We start from the raw sequence: 21,820 nt of genomic DNA, 5'->3' as shown, positions 1-21,820 counted from the left end.
CCAGTTATTCCATTGAAAATTCCATTGTATTAAAACTAATCTATCTTTTTGCCTAGAAAAGTATTTTGAAAAAACTATGTTTTTCTTGGAAGTGGACTCATGTACCCACCGTAGACTGTATAAGTGGACTAAGACCAAATGACGAGCATGACAGCAGCAGTTACAGAGGCAGGGGCCACATTTTTTCAATAGAAAGTGAATTGGAGACGAGGTGATGGAGCCAGAAGGCGGTGGCTAGCAGGTTAGCTATGTCCATTTATATATACAGTCTGTGGTGTCCACAGATATGACTCTGAACTCTGATAACATGGCTTGGGAGTGTCACCTGCTTGTCTCCAAAGCCATATTGTGGAAAATTCCATGCAAAGTGATAACATCTCCATGGAGACAAGTGACAAGTGTGTCACTGATACAAAGTTATAGGAAAGATACTTTATGTATATATATGTGAATTTGGTTTGATACTACACCAGTGTTCTATTTCCAAATAAGATTTAAATAAACAAAAACAGAGAAAAGTGAACTTTGCACTTTAACGTTTATTTAATATTTTGGTTTAGGTGGACAGTCAGACTTGGTGAGAGCGCCCCCTTGCCCTCGTCTACTGCATTACTCTACCTCAGTGCACCTGGTGGACATGCTGCCTCCTCCTCCTCCTCTGCCCATAGAGAACACAGCAGAGACACACAGCTTCTCGTCTGATGAAGGGTAAGATTAAAGGTGCACTGTGTAACTTTTCTGCTAGCTGGCTGTTTCTATGGAGGTTGTTTTTTTACCCATAGTATTTAACATATTTATGGTACATGTATTTCTTCACCCATATTTTGACTACTTAAAAATGAAAAACATTCGTTCTTCCTGTCAGTGGGGTCGCCTCTCCACAGATCTGACCTGGAACTTTATCTGGAGGCGTCACCTGCTTGCTTCCATAGAGATAGATACACTTCTTTGCTTATCTCTATGGAAACCAGCAGGTGTGGAACATTCTCGGCAAAGCAATAACATATCCAAGGAGAGGCTGGTAACATACACTCCATTAGAAAAGTTCCATATTGTACCAACATTTTAATTTTATTTTTATTCAGAACCGTTGCTAAGAAACTTTATTTCTTGGTTTTGTTGATTGAAAAGACAGGAGACATTTTGACTCCTGCAGTTTCCTTAGAATCTTGTCTGTGTCCGAATGTCCCCCCAGCTCTGCAAAACTTGATTTCTGTCATAAATAATGACCGGATTGGACTGGCACAAGTCGTTATGGACTAATAATAACCACACAGGTTTTTGTCAAAATGTATCTCACGTAAACGGACTAGATTTTAAAATAAAAATTGCCTGAGATGTGGAAATTCTGGCTCTTTTAACATTTTGAGATAAAAACAACTATTGGTAGCATCTTTACACAGCAGCGGTGTACTTAAGAGTGTTTTATTCATAATCAGGATCAACAGTGAGATAAACCATCTTCTACCTGCTTCATTTAGTCGTGTTGTGTCCAGTTAAAGATCTGTCTCTGTGCTGTTCTTTTTTCTAACTCTCACAGTGCATTGCGGTCGATATTGACCGGTTTAGTAATCACTGGTGCCCATTACTTTTCAGGCTGCATTGTGGAAAATTTTGAGTGCACTACTTTTTCTCCCCTTGGTCATTCAGACAGCACTAAAAATGGAGTGACCCCTAAATAGTGCCTCCTGTAGGGAAGAGTGTGAACATTTGGACACAGCCCTTGTCTTTTGTTTTGTAATCATAAAGACAGTGTTACCATTTGAATTTACATAGTGCAGTTTAGTGCTTTGTTTGAATCCATGTAACACAAATGTGGGGCAGTCACCACTAAATCTGAGCTGTTTTTGAAGGTCCTCACATAATGTAAATATCCTTCCTCCGTGAACTCAGATCTCATTGTTTCATGTTTAAAACATTTGGACCGGATGCTCGTGTGTAGACCATGAGGATGTGAGGTTAGAGAGTGAAGGTTAAGCACAAGTCTACTTCTGTCCCACTCCCATCAGCTAAACTGTAGCCCCCAACGTCATTATCACTGCGCCTTTCAATCTTTCAATTTGTTTTTGTAAATCCACTAAAATTATTTTATCTGTGTGGGTTATGTCGATCAATTTTTTTCTTTCAGAATTATAATCAGTGCCATTCACTACAAAAAAACAGCGCAGTTTCTTCCTCTAAAGTCAGAACTCAAACCACATGCTTCTACTGTCTGTAATAATTGTAAATCATTGCAAAGTTGCTCAGTTGGTAGAGTTTTGTCCACTGATCTGAAGGTTGGCGGTTCAAATCCCGCTCACTACATAAACAACATTGGTAGAGCGATCCAGTCCACTGGCCCACAGGTCGGCTGTGTGATTCTAGCTCCCACAGATGACTGCTGTCGTTGTGTCTGTGGAAGTGCGACGTCACCCATAGCGTTCGCTCATCGAGGGCAGGGAACGGGCGCTTAGCAACACTGTCAATCAAACCTGTTGCTAATGTTAGTGAGCAGGAAAGAAGGTGCCTGATTTGTCTGTTATGTTCATATCTTGAATCGCAAACAAAATAGTGAAGTAAAAATATCAGGATCATGTAGAGTGGGTTAATAAAATAGAGTCGATGGAGAGGGAAGTGTGCCCATGCTCACTTCCTGTTTGGAACATGGCGGCTTGCAGGTTAGCTATGTCCATTTATATATACAGTCTATTGTTGCTAGTGAAGTGAAGTGAGCTCTAGTTGTTATGTAGTGGTTTAAATAATACTGTAATAAACCTGAAGTCCCATTGTACAAAGTGACTCTGATGTGCTTGTGTTACAGCTCCAGTCACTCCACAAAGCTCACAGGAGACATGGGCTCTCTGCAGTCTGTGAACACCCCTCCAGCGACCCGGCTCGTGAAACCGAACGCCAACCCCTCCAACTACAGCCGCCAATCCACCGCCTCCTACTGCATGACCCTCCACCCAGACCCGGGGGCCATGACAGCGCAGGAGGCCACGCAGTACCTGGAACTGAGCCCAAAGCCCGAAAGATGCAGGTAAAACACATGTGGAACTTATTCATTTGCAGAATAGAACCTTTAAAATGTCATCAGAATGTTCAAAATGAAGTAGACCATTTTCACTTATATCAGATCTAAATTGGTGGTTGTGAGATTATAGAATGTAATGATGTTATACTCCCAGATTGTGGCTTAAGAGCCACTTTTTCCTATTGATTCCATTGTACTTTACCATGAAATATCCAAAAGGTAAATGCACAAATGTTGAAACTGATCATTTCTAATTTTTATTAGACGCAAGAACTCACTGGAACCAGAATCAGCATTTTTGGAATATTAATTTTAGCTGCCCCCTCCTGGGCTGGACTGAACGCTATTAATGACGTCACACTCACTTAGTCCACTTCTTTATACTGTCTGTTCTGCACAATGTGATGCAGGAAAGTGACCTCTGTGTGAATGGTCCTGTGTGTGAGTTTACATCGCGTTTTAAAACTGCAGTTGATTTTAAAATCTTGTGTGCATCCAGCTTTAGTTTGTTTCTCTGTTAAAAATACTATGTTTGTTAATCAAACACTGTGAGGCCGAAATTGTCAACTGAATTGGCCCTGTCACCATAATCGCTATTTCGACTTGCTCAGTATATGAAGCTGGATGTATATATTTTTGTAGTCAGTATTTATCATGTGGACTTTTTCTCTGCACAAATGGGATTGTAAATGGGGCTGTAAGAGTTTGAATCAGTTACTTGTATGACTCATTACAGATGCAAACTAAACGACTAAAGTGTTTCATTCTGCTGTTTATTTATTGCAGCTCATGATTTTTAACAGTATTGTAGTTTTAGAATAGTTTTTGAGGTCTAAATCTGTTGTTTTTGTGTCAGTTGCGTAAATTAGTTTCAGTATTATTGTTTATCGTCTATATTTACTTCAGCGATATATCAAACTTCAAAATGTGTTAATGTGACAGTCCTACACTGAACTAGTTTCTTGTGAGAGTTTTGTCTGGCCCCTAGTCTGACCCCACTCTCTCTCCTCAGCCTCCTCCCAGAGCAGAACCCCTCCCTCCCCCACCCGGTCCCCCACAGCCTGGGCTTCATCAGCAGCTCCATCTCCTCTCAGCCCGATCTGTACTCCACCCTGGGCCACTCGGAGGCTCCCCCTGCTGGCCTGAGGCGGGCCCGCGTGCAGAGCTCTCCTTCCTCCTGCTACAGCGAATGGGACAGCTCTCTCTGGAACACGTGGAGCTCGGTAATGGACCGGGACATGGAGCGGGACTTGACCAGCGCTCGCACCAGTCTGATTAGCTCCGTTGACAGCTGCTACACCACAGACAGCGCCCACTTCGCCCGTTTGCTCGCTGTGGCGGCCGCCGCGGAGAGCATGAGCGGAGCGTCGTTGTCAGGTGAGGAGGAGGGGAGTCAGTGGAAGATAAACACTTGTAAAAATCTGAGCATATGTGTCAAAGTATCATGAATCAGATACTAATCGATGTTTCTTAGTATCAACACTAGATACTCATTTGAGCAGGTATCGATTCTGCAAAAAATTGCATTAACAGATTAAAATTTGAGATATCCTGAACAGTTTTAGTGCCAATTTGAGCTTTATCAGAACAAATACAAGATGTCATGCTGACATAAAGAAAGTACTATTGTTTTGTCTTCTGTTACTTAAAAAGGACCATGTTTCATCTTCATTCTGGTTTTGATATCAAGTATTAAGATAATTCTTTAGTAACAAAATAAAGTTTGAAATTTTAGTATCGTGACAACACTTTGTAAGTAGTTTTGGGGATAGAGTAACCTCACACAGTAAGATGGATTCTCGTGATATTTATGGGTTCAAACTCAGAAGAATCCATTTTGAGAGACTTGTGGTATAAGGTTCAAATTCGCCTGGCAGCAGGTGGACCAATCATAGAGCAGCAGTAAGATTTGTGTAGAAGCCAAAGGTGAAACGCTCAAAACAAATATGGCGACGCTGACAGAGGAACTTCAAGGAAAGACAAGGCAAGTTTATTCGTATAGCACAATTCGTACACAAGTCATTCAAAGTGATTTACAGAATAAGAGATATTAAAATCACAATACAACAAATGAAAACATAAATAATCATCATAAAATTAATGTTCAAAAAGAAAAGGCAGAATAAAACCCTTTCAGTCATATACACAGCTAAACAGAACCGTCTGGAGCCTGGATTTAAACATTGTCAAAGTAGAGGCCTGTCTCACATCTTCAGAAAGACTGTTCCAGGTTTTAGCTGCAAAAAACTGAAACGCTGATTGCCCATATTTAGTCCTGACTCTGGACAACAGCAGGAGGCCAGACCCTGAATTCTTCAAAGTATGAGATGGTTTGTATGGCACGAACATGTTGGAGATGTGCTTTGGTGCTAGGCCATGGAGAGACTTCAGCCTATTTTAATGAAAATTCGTATTATTTAGTTTGAGAAAATTGTGCAGAAGGTCAGAGGTTCTTCTGTTGTTACACTTCGACCAATCAGATTCAGATATTCATCATGTTGTTCTGTGTTTTTCGATCGTTTCCAGTGAGAGCTGTTTAGATAAATGTGAAGAATAGTGACACATATATCGATCTGGTGTGAGCCGGGTTGGGGACAGTGTAGGAGGTTGATCAGAAGTATTCAAAATCAGATGCCAGTCAATCAATACTAAAACAGTATCATGTACTTATCAACAGTAGATACTCATTTGAGTTTGTCCACTGGTCCGAAGGTTGGATGTTCAGATCCCACTCTGGACATAAACATCACTGGTTGAGTGATTGGGTGAGCGGTCAGATCCACTGACCCACAGGTTGCCGGTGCGATTCCAGCTCCCACAGATGATCCTTGGGCACAACACTTAACCCACCTCTCCCCCAGTGTCTGTGTACACTGTTGTATGAATGTGTGTGTGAATGTGGGAGTGGTTCCTTAGTGTAAACCTCTTTGAGCCTTGAAGGTGGAAAAGCGCTATCTAGAAATGTGACTATTTACCATTTACTAAAAGAAAATATGTAAATAAGACAAAATGTGACCTTTACCGAACAGTTTTAAAATTATCTTGAGCTGTGTCACAACAAGTATAAACCCACATGGTGACATAAAGGAATAACATTACATAATGTTATTTTGCTTTGAAATGTACAAAATGAACATGTACTAATGCATTCTTAGTTACTGTGGTATCGACACTGGTGCTAAGTTTGAAATTTTGAGTTTGACACGTTCACACTCTGACTATCATACAGTACCAATGGTCCTCTGTAGGAGCACTGTCTTGGTGGAGGCGTTTCCATAGAGATACATACTGTAGGTTTAATGTCACACTGTGGAACCAATGCAGATATTTTTCAACCATGTGACAACTGTTAGACTATAATAATGGTTTTCATACAACTGGAAGTTTACACTGACATTTGTTGGAGTAGTTTTATTGCTTTATGCCACTAGATGGTGCTGTCTGCTAACTCTCTGGTCAAAGACAGTGTTAGCCGCACACCCACACAACAGTACAGCTCCCTCCAGTACAACACACTGCATTAAAGTCTCTCTTTTGACCTGTTTACATAAATCCTCACTCATTTTGATTGTACAAGGCCAGACAAAAACACCTGATGACACGTATCAGTGAATCATTGGGTTTCATTGTGTGTATGATCAGACCTTCTGCATTCAAAATACTATAAGTGCAAGTGAGTTCATTCAAAAGCAACTCTTCATACAGAGTTTACAAAAAAATGTAATCTCATATCTTCAGCTAATCCCCTCTGCACCATCTCCTTCTCTTATAACTGCAGAAATCAGATAATGCTCAGATCTGTGGTGCATGTAAACACAGCCAGTGTTTCATCCTTAAGTGTTTCAGATAGACTTTTTTTAAAGCGGCGCTGCACAATTACTTAAGAGCTTTCAGGAAAATGGAGTCCTTCTGTGTGACTCATGCGTTTCCTCTGTCACTGTCACCTCATCACTCACTCCAGACTCTCTCACTCCACCTTAAGTCATCCATTCATTTCATACAGTGTGTAAATATTAGGCTAACACAGTCCTCCTCTGCTGCCGCTGGAATATAAAGCAGATCAAACCATAGAGTGTGTATGTAAATGGACATAGCTACATACACCTATTAGCTGACACGTTCCATATAGGAAATGATCACAGGCGCCCTTCCGGCTCCATCGACTTTGGCTCCAGTTCACTTTACATTGGAAAACCGTGGCCCCTCTCTCTGTAACTGCTCCTGTCAGGCTTGTCATTTTGGTCTTAAAATGTTCGTATTAATCTGCTCTACATGATCCTGGTATTTTTATTTTGCTATTTTGTCCGTAACTCAAGATATGAACAGCCACCAAATTGGCCCCTATAACTGCTAGCCTGAAATTCATTTGACTGGAGTCGAATGCTATGGGTGACGTCACACTCACTTAGTCCACTTCTTCAAACAGTTTATGGATTAAACTCTGAGATTGGTAAGAAGTGAAAGAACGGTTCATCTGGCCCGCAGCTAAAAGAACCCAAATCTTGTTTTATACTGCTATATGCTGTTAATTGGCCGTCTTGCCCGATTATAAATTATGAATGAGTTCTCGGACAGTTTGGAAAGGCTTTGAAAATTGCTGTCAGAATAAAAAAATAATTAAAATCTGTGATCTTTGTTTTTGTAGAATAGTTTCTGTGACAGATGCCTGGATCAAAGCACTTTCCAAATTTGGTGCTGGGTGCAAATTTTTATTTTTTTATTAAAGGGTACATATTACACTATTCTCTGATCTATGTTATAATGTTGTTTCTTCATCACAAACAGACCTGAAGTTGTGTTTTGTTTCTTTCACACATGTTTAACACACAAACCTGCATATTTAGGCTTTTTCTCTCAAACTGATTACACTCTGTTCCACCTTGTGATGTCATGTGGTAATAAGGAAGTGCTCCACTGTGTTTTTAAACTCCATACACTTGCACTAGAATCATGTGGTTGATTTCAGACCTGGAATTGCCGATCTCTACTGAACTAAAGGTAAAAGGAGCTGTTAACAAAACTCCTGCATGATATCAGAAGGTGGAACAGAGCATTTTGAGTTTTGGAGATGTACAGAGACTAATAATAAAGTGTTACTCAAACATGTGTGAATGAAACAAAACACAACTCCAGGTGTGTTTTTGAGGAGGTAACAACATTATAACATGGTGTAAAGCTCACAAGAATTCATGTAATAGATTTCTTCGGTACCTGTACTTAAACATGTTTTTGATCCACAAGGCAGATTAGTTGTATTCACTTGGTTTAAAATAACGTCTTTGTCTTTGGTCCCAACATCAGAAAATTTACATATTGCGCCTTTAACATTAATTTGGTATTCAAGTGTAATTTACAACCCAGCTGACATCAAAACTTGAGTGATTCCTCTTCACAGACCTAATATCTACACTTTCAAAACTGATCTATCCAAATGAAACCACATTATAACATTTTTAAGTATTTAACTTTCTATTTAGTCTAAATAAAATGTGTAGTTTTTATGTGACTTTTTACCTTCGTGTTTTCTACTCTCATCACACAGATCATTTTTCACTTGTGATATTTTTATACAAGTTTTTTGCCTATTAACGTCACACAGAGCAGTCGGCGCCATATTGGTTCTGTCAAACTGTTTTTATTTGGCTTCTCACTGACTTTAATGGGAAGAAAGGGATATTAATCGAACTCCGGGAAGATTAAATTTTCCTAGAAAACTGGTTGAATCCTGATATTTGAGCAGTTAACGCATGTTTCCTTTGGGGTTTACATTTGTTTACATTTGTTTACATTAGCAACTAGAACCAAAATGGGAACTGGTGGCAAAAAATGATTGTTAGCTTATTTCTACACTCCCTGTTCAGCACTTTTGGCTTCAGGCTGCAAAAATTCTTGGTACCGTATTTTCCGGTGTATAAGTCGCACTTTCTTCGATTTGTCCAGGGGTGCGACTTATACTCAGATGCGACTTATATGTGAACTTATTAAAATATATAATTTCACATCTTCGTTATTGTGACACTGACACCGAGCGAGGGCACACGGATGTGGCGCTTCATCTACTTCGGGAGTTGGCAGAGTTGTTCAGAAGCAACGCTGAGGATGAAAAATTCAATGGATTTAGTGATTTGGAGTGAGATGGAGCGTAAACTTGTTAGCTTGTTTTTTATGCTTCAGTTATCTGATTATTAATTGTTATCTTACATTAACATACCAGACACGTAACAGTTTGTTGTTTATGCTTCATGGAGCTGAATAAATATAAATGTTTTACATTAGCGTGCTGTTCAGCCTGTTCTCTATTTTATTATTATTATTATAACTTTCCTTTAAAGATAAAATGTCTGTTCTTGGTCTCAGATTTCGTAAAATAAATGTCCCCAAAAAATGTGTCCAGTGCGACTTATATGTTTTTTCTTCATTATTATGCATTTTTGAATGGTGCGACTTATACTCTGGAGCGACTTATAGTCTAGAAAATATGGTATATCAATTTGTTCAGTGGTGCAGGGCGGAAGAGGCGTTACCTTTGACAGCCTTGCTTCAGATTGGTTCTTTGGTTGCTATGATACTCGGAGTCGGACTTCCAACTATGGAACTCGGCTCCCTCTTGCTCGCATCGATGAGCTTCATTTGACTGAAGCTAAATGCTATGGGTGATGTCACACTCCCTTAGTCAACTTCTTTATTTTTACTTTGGGGTTTACGTTTGTTTACCCTAGCACCGAGAACCAAAATGTTAACTTATTTCTACACTTCCTGTTCAGCACTTTTGGCTTCAACCTGTTTTAAGCATTTCTTTGTATATTAATTTTATTTTTACGTTTGGCAATTTTTTTTTTCAGATTTCTCTCCACCTGCGTCCCCTCTCAGTGTGCTTTACCCCTCTTATCACCTAGAGGGCGACTCTTTTGGCGACTTGGACCCTGTTCCTGCTTGGGACTGGAAAACTGCATGGATGGAGGAAATGGAGGAACAGTACAAGAATCACTACAACAAGCCATTTGACTGTTAAAACTGAAAATACAAGAATTTACAAAGAAATATTTGGACACTTTTCATTTTAATGTTTTTTTTTTTTATTTTCCTATTTGACTATTTACATTGTAGTTTCTCACTGAAGGCATCAAACTATGAGTGAACTCATGTGGAATCTCTGTAGGTTTTATACAGAGGGATATCAGTTTGGTCACCCCTCCCTTCGTCACATCTCAAGCCAGAACCAAATAGAAACGTCCAATCAGATTTGTTTATTTCCGTGATGTATGTGAAACGCAGGAGCTCATTGGTCATCTGTCATTTTGAACAAAATCTACTTTCCCTCACCTCAGATTTACAGTGTTTAATGCTTCGCTCATAGATTCTATAGAAATTTGTGATGTTTTTCAGCCCTCTGATATTTTTTCCCCTTCTTTTTTCCTCATGAGCTGCCATATTTGTTTTCATACGGATGGACTGTGGGAGATTCAGCAGTGACTCACATCTTCAAAGGTATTTGGGGAGTGTATATTCTGGATCCCAGGCATGTAGTAAACTGAAAAGGGTTAGGATTAGGTTAGGATCGGCGCTTTTAAATGTTGGATTCTTCAAAATAGCCTTTACCTTTTGTTTTTATCACTGCTTTGCACATTCCTGGCACCTGTGGAGTGAAAACCATTTCACGGGACTTCAAGAAGCTCATTGAAAGAAGGGTTTTACAGCTGTCAACAAAGCAAAGGATGGAGACTTGAGGAATCTGAGTCTAAAACATAAAACATATGTCTTCAGTGTGTATCTACAATGTTGAAAGTAGCAAAAGAAAATTTCAAATCTGTCACCGGACAAAAAGTTTTAGAGTGAAGTTTTGCTGCTCATCCAAGCCTCTTCTTTGGTTCAGCTCAGATTACTCGTGGACACTGTCTTATATCTATCCAAAGGGAGGCGCTAACTACACTGAAGCTAACACACCTGTTTGTTTATAGTTTCTGTTTGTTGGCCAGGTCTGTTGAACTGCACTAAGTGCAAACTCTGCCTGAGTCATATTTAGCATAATCATTCAGGCCCCTAATGGTGCGCTCACACCTGTTAGCATACAGGCTAGCACTACTATGTCCTTGTTTTAATTTTAAGTCTGTGGATGGAGTTATAAATAGGAGATAGCCCCCGTTCCTGTTTCTTTTTCTTTGGATCATACCTGGACGACTCAGGGATTATGGACAATATTAAAAGTAGTAACCAGAAAGAAAAAAACATCACCCGAGAAAGTGTGTCCAAACTTTTGCCTAGTCATGCATATGCCCATCACAAGACAAAAAGAGAAATACATAAACATTGGACTTTGGGGCATAATTAGGTTTGACTGTCCTCTTCTCGGGGCAGTCCCACTATTTCACATCCTTCAAATGACTTCTTCAGTTTGTAAAGTTTTCTTCTGTTTCCTCTCATTAGAGCGAAAGCTAATGACTTTGTTCCCTTGGGATATTCTCACTCAGTTTTTAAAGGGCCAGTAGCAACAGACGCTGCCAGACGAAGGCACTCATCAGGATCCAAGTCCCAGAAGTTGGCTTATATTTTATTTCACACCATTATTATTAAGTCCAACCAGAGCTGTTCTCCTGGTTCTTTTTCCTGAAGTGTAAATATGCAACAGATCTTACGAATGTTATTTAAAGAACTTTTGGAACTAATTTTTTTAATGCCCTTATAATAGTAGTTTTAGTTTTAAATCATAATTTTGGTAATTTAGGTTTTAAAAATGTGATATTAAAGTTTGGGTTAATTTTGTATTCAGTTAAAAGCTAATTTGCCCCTAAATTAACCTGTGGTACAAACTGTCATATTTGAGTTGTTTAGTCTGTGCAAACTTACTGACTAAAACTGAAATTGTGTAGAAATTACAAAAGGTTTTATCTGCAAAAGTTTGTTTTTTGTTTTTTTTTTATTTTGTATTTCTTGAATGATGTGTTGGGATTCATAACTTCTCTGGATGTTTGATGAAGTAAAAGAATTTTGTATGCAATGAGTATTACTCCAGATGCCCTTCCTGTTTTTGTTTAACGTTTAATATTTTAGGTTTAAAGGCACTACATTTGTAGAAACTGAGGTTTAAGGATGTACTATGTAAGTTTTCTGGGGGAGGGTTGGCCACCCATTTGTCTTAGTTACAGGTCACATCTGTGGAGAGGTGAACGCGCTCACAAAGAAAAGCAGTGACCAGTATTCTCTAATAATTTATGTTTAAAAGCTCTAGATTTTGATAACCAATTTTTAGCTTTAAAGATGTACAATGGAACCTTTGGGAGGCTCTTCATTGCAGGACAGATCTGTGGAGAGGCAAATCCACTTTCCAAGTGTTTTTTTTTTTTTCATAGACTGTCTAAAGAAGTGGACTAAGTGAGTGTTCAGCGTTTGTCCAGTCAATGAAGCTCATCGTTGCTAGCGGATATAGCTGTAAATTTGAAGCTGAGTTCCGGCTGTGAGTATCATAGCAACCAAAGAGCCAATCCAGAGCGAAGCTGTTGAAGGTAGGGCAACGCTGTCAATCAAACCTGACCTCAGGGAAAGAAGGCACCTGATTGGTCTGTTATTAATGTTCATATCTTAATGTACAGACACAATAAAGAAATTAAAATACCAGGACCATGTAGAGGCAGTTAACACAAACAGTTTAAGACCAAAATGATGAGCCTGACAGCAGCGGTTACGGAGACAGGGGCCACAGTTTTTCAATGTAAAGTGACTTGGAGTCGATGCGCGCCCGTGCTCACGAGCTCTGTCCATTTACATATATAGTCTATGTTTTTTCTATGTACATTTAAACAATAGAAACATCCATAAGGAAATAATTTGATGTTGAATTCAATATTGTGGAACATTACAGTCCAAAAATATCCTAATGGCTCAGAAAAGTTGCATATTGCATCTTTAGTTTTCTGAGCACGTCTCAAACACCTGGAGTTGTGTTTGTTTCATTTGTACATCCTGCAAAGACACTTTTTTATTTGAGATTTAAACTCTGTGAGACAGCGGTGTTTGAGCTCTCTGTAAACGGCATCACTCCGCTGTGTGTGCCAACGCTGGTTATTGAATGTGCAGGAGACAAAATCAATCAAAACCAAAAGAAACTAGTTTTCTACAAACTGATTTTTATATAAAACATGAAATACCAATTCTAAAGTGTAAGAGGCAGTTTTAAAACCCAGAGTCAAAGAAATGTGCATTTAGAATTACAGTATAATCGATCTTCAGCCCAATTTGTAGATCTATGTTTTTATTACTTAAACTTCTTACCATTGCAAGACAGAGCCAGAGACTAGTGATGACGTTCATGAATGAGCCGGCTCTTTTGAACGATTCCTTAACGTGAATGGATGGAACCGGATCTCATTTTTTAAAAGAATCAAATCTTTTTGAAAGGCAAAGCACTCAATTTACTGTTTGATCTACATTCCTACTGTCACCTGTGGTCATGAGCTTTGGGTAATGACCTAAAGGACAAGCGTTTAAATGAGTTTCCTCCACAGGGGGGCTGGGCGCTCCCTTAGAGATAGGGTGAGGAGCTCAGGAGGAGCTCAGAGTAGAGCCACTGCTCCTCCACGTGGAGAGGAGCAGCTGAGGTGGCTTGGGCATCTGTTCTGGATGCCCAGAACACCTCCCTTGAGAAGTGTTCTGGGCATGTCCAACTGGGAAGAGACCACAGGAAAGACCCAGGACACGCTGGAGGGACTGTGTCTCTTGGCTGGGAAGGCCTCAGGATCCTCCTGGAAGAACTGGAGTAAGTGTGTGTGAAAACAGATGCCTGGGCCTCCCTGCTGACTCTGCGACTCTGCTCCAGATAAGAGAAAAAAAATGGATGGATCAATTATTTTTGTTTCAAATTTGTATGCATTTTTATCCCAATTAAAACTGAACCAGCACAAGAATCAGACCACTAGAATTAGAACACAAGAATCAGAACACAAGAATCAGCATAGAAGCAGAGCAGACGACACGAGGGAGAGATCTGTGAACAAAAAACGATTTAAGATCATAATAACAGTTTTTAAATTGCTATCGTTGTTATAGTTCAGTGTTTTATTTGAAAGGGTAAACTCACTCCACTCTCAGTTTGAACCATCTCAGACACATCTGAGCCTTGGTCATGTCTCTGTGTGATTAGTTTGTAGATAAAATAAGCTCTCACTTTGGCTTCTGTCCTATAAATAAATAAATATAAAAAGAGCCAGTCTTTTGAAAGTCTCCTTGGAATGAATGGATCCAAAAGATTTGGATCCCATAAAAGAGCCAAAAGTCCCATCACTACAAATGAAAATTTACAAATAAAATCACATTTCCCTCACCTCAGATTAACAAAGTTTAGGCTTCGCTCGTTGATTCTGATGTTTTGACGCCTGTGATCATTTTTTCCTTTATTATTCCAATATGGACAGACCGTGCTTGTCCCTGATTGGTTAACCAACCTGTGTTCTGGATCCAAGGTAAAGTCTCTGTACACATGTATAAGACAAAACACATGTTATGAGGTATTCAGGTGTTCAGTATTCTGTAAAACACATTTCTGCTAAACACATTTTCAAAGCGTCCTTCCCAACACTGCACACTGCATCACTGTATATTCCAGTAAACCATGAGAACTCCGACCAAGTGCATATGAGGACAGTCTGAGTCCACTTCTCTCTTCCCATAGTAGTATATAGGCCCTGTTAGCCTGTGGGCAGCCTCTGAACGATCCCCTGCTGTAGATAATAGCCATGTGCACCAGGAAGCTAACACTGCTTCCTTAATAAACCCAGACCCTCACCTGACGCCGTCTGCTAATTACAAACCAGTACAAGGGAATAATTAGCAACTGAGTCCGTGTTTACACAGTGTGAAAACTGCTGTGCGCTCGTCCAGTTAGCCAGTTCCATTTACACAGCACAAGTTGTATTTGAAGTGCTCGTTTACGCCAATTTAGGCTTATAGAGAGCTTTTTTTTTACAGTTAAAATGATACAGGGATAGGTAAACTTAATAGCTGTTCATATGATAGCCTTTGAAATGTGCGAATAGACTCAGTTGGCAGTGTTTGCCCACTGATCTGAAGGTTGGTGGTTCGAATCCCACTCTTCACATAAAGATCATTGGTAAAACGGTCAGATCCACTCACCCACAGTTTGGCCGTGGAAAAGCACTGTATAAAAATGTCAAATGGTACATGATTTGTATGTCACAGGTCTACATAACTACTAAGATGTAGATAAGTAGATTAGCATTAGCTAATGCAGTTGCAAATTATCCTCAAATAACTTTTTAAATGCTAACAAGTGCTAATCCTACTTGCCAGGCCTATATCAACATTATCTACTTAGGAGCTTACTTAGGAACATAGAACAAATTTGGACTAGCTTAGCAGGTTTTGTCTAAATAAAAAAAAATAAAAAAAAAGATTGAGATAACATCCCTCCATTTGCCTTATCTGTGTAAACCCTTAGTCGGCCAGGTCTGATCCATAGCAAAAGAGGAAGTTCTCTCTGAAGAAGCGGCTTGGATGAGCAGCGAAATGTCCAGATGACAGATTTTAACTTCGTCTTTTGCTCCATTTGCCTTGTTTAATTGTAGCAAAAAACAAACAAGGGATGTGTTAAGCTAGCCTTTTCTATATAACCTATTTCTTATAATCAGACCTATTCTGCAAAGTGGACTTTTCAGATCTTTAAACAAGTTCAAGTCGTTTCTTCACATTGAGCCTCTGAAGTTGTATTTGTAGTGATTCATGTTTGAGTAATCTTTAGTCACTTATTTTCAAGACGCCATTTTGTGGATCTAATTTTAGATGAATATTTTGCAAATTATAACATAATGATCCATGGGTGTTGTTGATTATAACTATAGAGCAACACACAAGCACAATATGGCTTCTTTGAAAATCGTTGTTGCAGCATTCGCTCTTAAATTACAGCTCAGTGTTGCTTGAGGATTGTGGGCTTATCTATTAGCTTGAAGTCTGTGCAAAATGACAGCGCTTTTAAATACACGAGTTCTGAAAGTGTCTGACTGTGCACAATCTGAGAACTTAACCGTCTTAATATGTAGAAACGTAGCTTTGTCGGAGCCAGTCGAGCTGATTTGCTACATCATAAAACATTATTTCAAGCCTTGGGGCGACATCAAACTTTTCACTATTTAACCGTGTTGTCACCATATGCCTTTAGCTGCCAGCGCTGGATTACAATGTGCTTTGTGGACAGCCAAAGGGATTATCCTGTCTGCCTCTCTCTCCATATGTTTCTACAGGGAGCCTCGCAGCTAGCACCAGAGCTAGCACACACTGAGCAGACCACCCACCCACCCACCACATAACTGCAAAGTATGGCTGCTTCCCATTAGCCGATATGGACACGCTGGTTCAGTTGCCCTCGGGATTCTTCCAGTTTCATAGCCTTAAAACCGTGCCAAAATAACAGCTTAGCATATAGCGTTTGCATGTCAGAGAAGCAATGACCCAAATTAGACATGGCCTGAAACGACACGCTTGGGCAGTGTGTGTGTGTGTGTGTGGAGAGTTACAGCATAGGCAAACTGTCAGCGCTTTACTGTTATGGCTAAACGGGCATGTTCCACGCTAGAGGATATGAAAATAGAGCCAGTGTTATATGTGTTAGCGTAGCGTTTTTACAATGTTGTTCCATGATATGCTTTATGTAATAGGACAATGACATCATAGTGCTTTTAGCGTGTTAGCTTGTGCGCTGTAAAATGATTCAAGGCAAACAGAAATCTGCTGTTACATCCAACACATACAGAACCTCCAGTGTCAGCAGTGAGCGTATTGTCGTTGCTTAATATCATTTTCTATTGGCAGATTTTTACACCAGATGCCCCTCCTATAGGCCTATATCAACCATGCTACGCTGTGACTGAAGGTGAATGTGTTAAATTGAACCGCTTGCCACCTGGTTCATATGCACATGCTTAACCCACTACACCATCTCATTCCCTAGTAAAAATGACATATTTGGAAACAAAGTGGCCTTTAACTGTGAGCGAAGTTGCCTCTCCACGGAACTAACCTGTAATTTTAACATACAGTGGAATTTTACATCTCCATGAAGACAGGTGACAGACCATTGCTCAGGAAACGTTCCATAGTGCAGCATTAAAGGTGAAGTAACTCTTCTGGTTATCTTCAAAATTGTAATAACTGTGACTATTATTCCTAATTAGAGTAATTTAGAATAATATTGTATTTTATTTTCAGCGCATGTTTTAACAGAAAAATGACAATTACTATTTTTATGTTGTTATTTTTTTTACTTTTTAAATGTATTATTATTATTATTATTATTTATCTGTTTTTTATTATTATTTTCCAGTTGCATTTCCTCAGTCGTTTCACATGTTATCATTTTACTTTCATCTGCCGCTCAAGCCTCTGTATCAATTCTCCACATTTATACAGTTTAATGGAACTGTATTGATCTGAACAAACAGGGCTAAATCTGCAGCTGATAAGAGAAAGCTAAAAGGAAGACACTGCAACCTGAGTGTTTAAAGACTCACATGAGTTTAGACTGAGGCTCTGGGCTCTCATCACATCTATAGTGACAGATTATTATATATTTAGAGTGATACCGCCTGATTTTTCTCACATAATAAAGTAAAATTGGTTTTGCCCCAGATCAGATATACAGTAAAAGCAGCTCTTAGCATCTAATTGTAAAGCATTTTTATTGTTTGTGAACCAGAAAGTAAGACTGATGCGCTGTTAGCTTGCTAGTTATTCTGCACTATTGTCTTTTAAAGTTAATCTTATGATTATTTGTCTTTTGATTTGTTATATTGCTTTTTTTTATGTCTTTCTTATTCTGCACTAAAAGCACTTTGCATTACTTTGTGTATCAATTGTGCTACACAGATAAAGTTGCCTTGTATAACCTAGTTGTTGTTAGCAGTACCGTGATGGCAAAACTCCTCTCTGGTCTCTGAAAGTTTTGAAAAGTGCTTATAAACTCAACGTGGTGAATAAGTAGGATGTTCAGAATGCATAAGGTAAGTGAGGAATAACTTTGGACCACTGCAAACTGTTTAAAATGGACTAGTTCAGTTTTTCACGTTTTTAAAACCTAAAATCAGACTTATTAGGCAAAATCGACTTTTAAGAGATTTTATTCCTTTCTTACAGCGTTGTGTAGTCATTTTGGTACAAATGAAAAAAAAAAGGGCTGCTTGCTAGTGTGATGTGCAGGTATCCATAGGGGGCGCTGACGGCATGCGGCGCTTTGTTGTAATGACGTCTATGATGATGTCAGCTCCTATTGGACACCGCAGTTTTCTTATGAGGAAGTCAGCGGAATTGTTTCTTTCATGAAGTTGTTTCTGTCAAGATTCCAGTTTTTGCCCTGTGTTTTTGTGCTGCAGGTGTGTAGTGGGCGGAGATTCTGGCACCACCCACTACACACCTGCAGCTGATCGGCAATCAAGCTACAACCTCTGTAGTACAAAGACCCTGCTCATGTCTACACACACTGCCTGATCGTCAAGTTATCGTCAGTATTTCCTCCAGTTTATTTTCCCGTGACCCTGTTTTTTTGGACACACTGATCACCTCAGCCTCCGACCCAGCTCCCAACGCCCAGCCTTTGAATGTTCCTTGAAATAAACCCTGTTCACCTTTGATCCACCCCTCATTACAACAGTTTTAGATGAATATTGTTGTTTAAAAAGTATAACATATTGATCCATAGATATTGTAGATTATAATCCAGTGCAGTGTCTTTAATAAACAAGTCCAGTATTTTGCTCCATATGATAATGTGTTAATTATTTTTTCAGGAGACGTATTGACTTGAACGCTTGAGTGACAGCAGTTGGTAACCGTGACGATGCATGTTAATATGGTCATTACTCCATTAAGTGAAAATCGATGAGCTCCATGTGTGATCTGAGTGAATGTGTTTGTGTCAGGACCCACACAGCTGCTTCGTCTCTGTGCTCGCCTCACTCCGGTTGGACGAATGAAGCTGGATCAATGTGACCATCAGGTACAGGAAGACACAAGTCAATAGAAAAAATCCCACAGTGTCAGAGGGAGCCATTGTATCTGTCAGAGTCTGTCACCACGGCAACCAGATCGTTTGCATACAGATAATCCAGATGATGAATAATCCAACGTCAAGGGGATGTATAGTGAGACGCTACTTTTGAAAATGAAGACGGGGTATTAAAGAGGGGGTATTTTACTTCTATGGGGTGTTAAAGAGAGGGTATTTTACTTCTATGGGGTATTAAACCGAGGGTATTTTACTTCTATGGGGTATTAAACCGAGGGCATTTTAGTTTTATGGGGTATTGAAGAGAGGGTATTTTACTTCTATGGGGTATTAAAGAGAACTGTTGTGTGGAGCATGGGTGATGTAGGCTTGTGGACGGAGCTTTGTACAGAATCTTACAGCTAATTGTAAGGAGGGTTTGAATAGGGCCTGGGAGAGATCGATAAATTACTCAAACATGCGCGGAAAACCTCTTCAGGCATGTTTTTGTTGAGGGAACAACATTATAACATTGGGAGAAACCAAAAAAAATTGTATAATCTTCCCTTTTTAATGAAACTTTGCATGTGAATCTGGGGACATTGATGTAAAAACGTTGGTGTTGCAGTGTTGGTCTTGTGTTTGTGATTCACAGAGGAGTGACATGAAGTGGTCAGATGTTCTGGGCGTCCATCTGTATGTATCTGCTGTTGTCCTGAACATGAAGCACTGTTTATGGGGAACAGGATGAGGGGATTATTTCTATTTTCTACTCTTCAGAGCAGCAAAGATGTTGTCTATATCACGTACACATTGTGCATTTACGATGAACACTACACTGAGGCACGACACTGGAGTTTTAACACAGGACAACTTTGTGTACATCAGTATGAGGCCCGGAGACACGAACCCTCTGGACACTGTCTCATAATCTATTCCAGTCTGATCACAGTCTGGTCTACTCAGGCTATGCTTCTGTTGTAGGGAGTATTATACCTCTGATGATATAGGTCCAGATAACAACGACTGAGCTGGCCGTGTGAACCCTCAGTACAGCAAAGTGTATCGAAAGTAATACATTTTATCAAGTGCACACCGGGGACTACAGATGATTTGTTCCAGTCTAGGTAGTGCACATTAGGTAGTACACAATTAGTATAGGCAGTAAAAGTAACAGATAGTACAGGTAGCACAGATGGAGGAGCAAACAGTTATAATGCAGTTAGATTATGTAAACACCACTACAAGTCCTTTCTATGCAGTGTGTAGTGAAGTACTGCCCTCCGTATATTTAGATCAAACAGTAAACAGCTGGAGACACTTTGTAAGTCACACATTTAATTTGAAATCTACTGTAACAGAACAACATTTATACCAATCCAGTACAAGGTTATTTGTATTATTTGTTGCTCAGTTTTGAAAATGAACAGACACACTACCATATCGAGTGTCTGCTTGTCTCCATGGAGATGTCATCGATTTGCCTGTAATAATCCACAGTATGGCATTTAATATCTCTATCTTGCATTTATTCAATTACAGCGTGCTAATGTAACTACTGCACATCACATCGGATTTGTGAAGTTGTAGCGTACAGTTTTGTATATTTATGGAGAAGTATCGTGTGGGCGCGTGGGTGACATAGGCTTGTGGGTGGAGCCTTGGACCGGATCTTACAGCTAACCGTGATGGGGGTTCGAATAGGGCCCAGGAGAGATTGCTAGATGACTCAAACATGCATGGATGACATTTAAAACCTCTTCAAGCATGGTTTTGATAAGGGAAAAATGTTATTACGTGGTAGAAAGCTAAAAATACAATTTGCATAATGCCTCCAATTTATACCTCTAAATATAAATACATTCTTTCTGTGTACAGAGTGACAGAGCCGGCCCGTCAGAGGCTCCTCTACGAGTCTCTAAACGATTGACCCGTGGTTCTATGACCCTTCTGTCCACATAATGGCTCCATTCTCTTGTTGTGTGTTTGCATCACGCTGGCCCAAAAGTCACTAGCATCCATCTCACCTGACAGCACACAATTAACATGGAAATTGGAGCGTTGGGTTTTTGAACAGGACTCTAAGTGGGGGCTGCCTCGCTTTTCACCTCTCCTCTCCTGGACTCTCTCCCTGCTGTCCAGTGGGCGGGGCAAACCTGACACCGGACTAATGAATGAACGTTGTGATTTATAGCGGAGACGGAGGCAGAAGAAAAGCGCTTTGGAGGAGTGGACAAGAGAAAGAGGGTGAAGGGGGTGTGGAGAGGGTAACGGGGAGAGGGGGGAGGGGGGGGGGGCATTCAGAGGGTAAAAGGGTAGGGTGCGGCAGCAGTAGAGTAGAAGGTCACCCACGTAAATCTTTGCTTCATCTTCTTATCTGATCTTCAAGTGTTTGTAAAGTGATCGTGTTGTCTTGTTTGGGGAGGGGGGGACGGACAGGGCGACAATAAGGGACGCACTCGGACCAGGGGTGGAGTAGAGTAGGAGAGGGTAACACAGCGCTCGACACTGACAGGGTAATTAATGTGGCGTACAAAGTGAAGTTGGTGGAATTTGGGATTCTAAAGAGATAGAACCGTCTTCTGTCGTTCAGTTGGCCTGGGAACACTTTGGGATGCCTCGGAAGTCTGTGAGGGCTTAGACTGCTGCACATGATGGAGTGGAATTCAGGCAATAGAATGATTTTCGCCATTAAATGGTAGTACTTTCTTTTATATTCCCATGTGGCCTTATATTTGTGTAATCCCTCAGTGTCCAGTAGGTTCATAGTGGTCCATGGGTGTATACTAGTCTATGTGTCTTATACTTGTTCTGTTACAGCT

The 21,820-nt window shown here is 40.0% G+C and overlaps 1 protein-coding gene across 4 annotated transcripts in view; it reads left to right on the top strand.

Annotated features, from left to right (window-relative positions):
• robo4 (roundabout, axon guidance receptor, homolog 4 (Drosophila)) overlaps positions 1-11,848 on the top strand; it is a 35,036-nt gene extending 23,188 nt beyond the window's left edge. For 3 of the 4 annotated variants that reach the window (XM_055226819.1, XM_033977772.2, XM_055226820.1), the window contains exons 16-19: positions 561-708; positions 2,801-3,019; positions 4,026-4,390; positions 9,856-10,033. In XM_055226819.1, the coding sequence (XP_055082794.1) occupies positions 561-708; positions 2,801-3,019; positions 4,026-4,390; positions 9,856-10,025 (902 nt within the window). In that variant the 3' untranslated portion in view covers positions 10,026-10,033. Of the gene's footprint in view, positions 1-560; positions 709-2,800; positions 3,020-4,025; positions 4,391-9,855 lie in introns of all 4 variants that reach the window. The other variant, XM_055226818.1, reaches the window with a different exon arrangement.
• The last annotated feature ends 9,972 nt before the right edge of the window (positions 11,849-21,820 follow it).

This window comes from Periophthalmus magnuspinnatus, chromosome 14 (assembly GCF_009829125.3).
Source record: "Periophthalmus magnuspinnatus isolate fPerMag1 chromosome 14, fPerMag1.2.pri, whole genome shotgun sequence".
Classification (NCBI taxonomy): Eukaryota; Metazoa; Chordata; class Actinopteri; order Gobiiformes; family Gobiidae; genus Periophthalmus; species Periophthalmus magnuspinnatus.
This window is presented reverse-complemented; position numbering and strand designations above follow the sequence as displayed.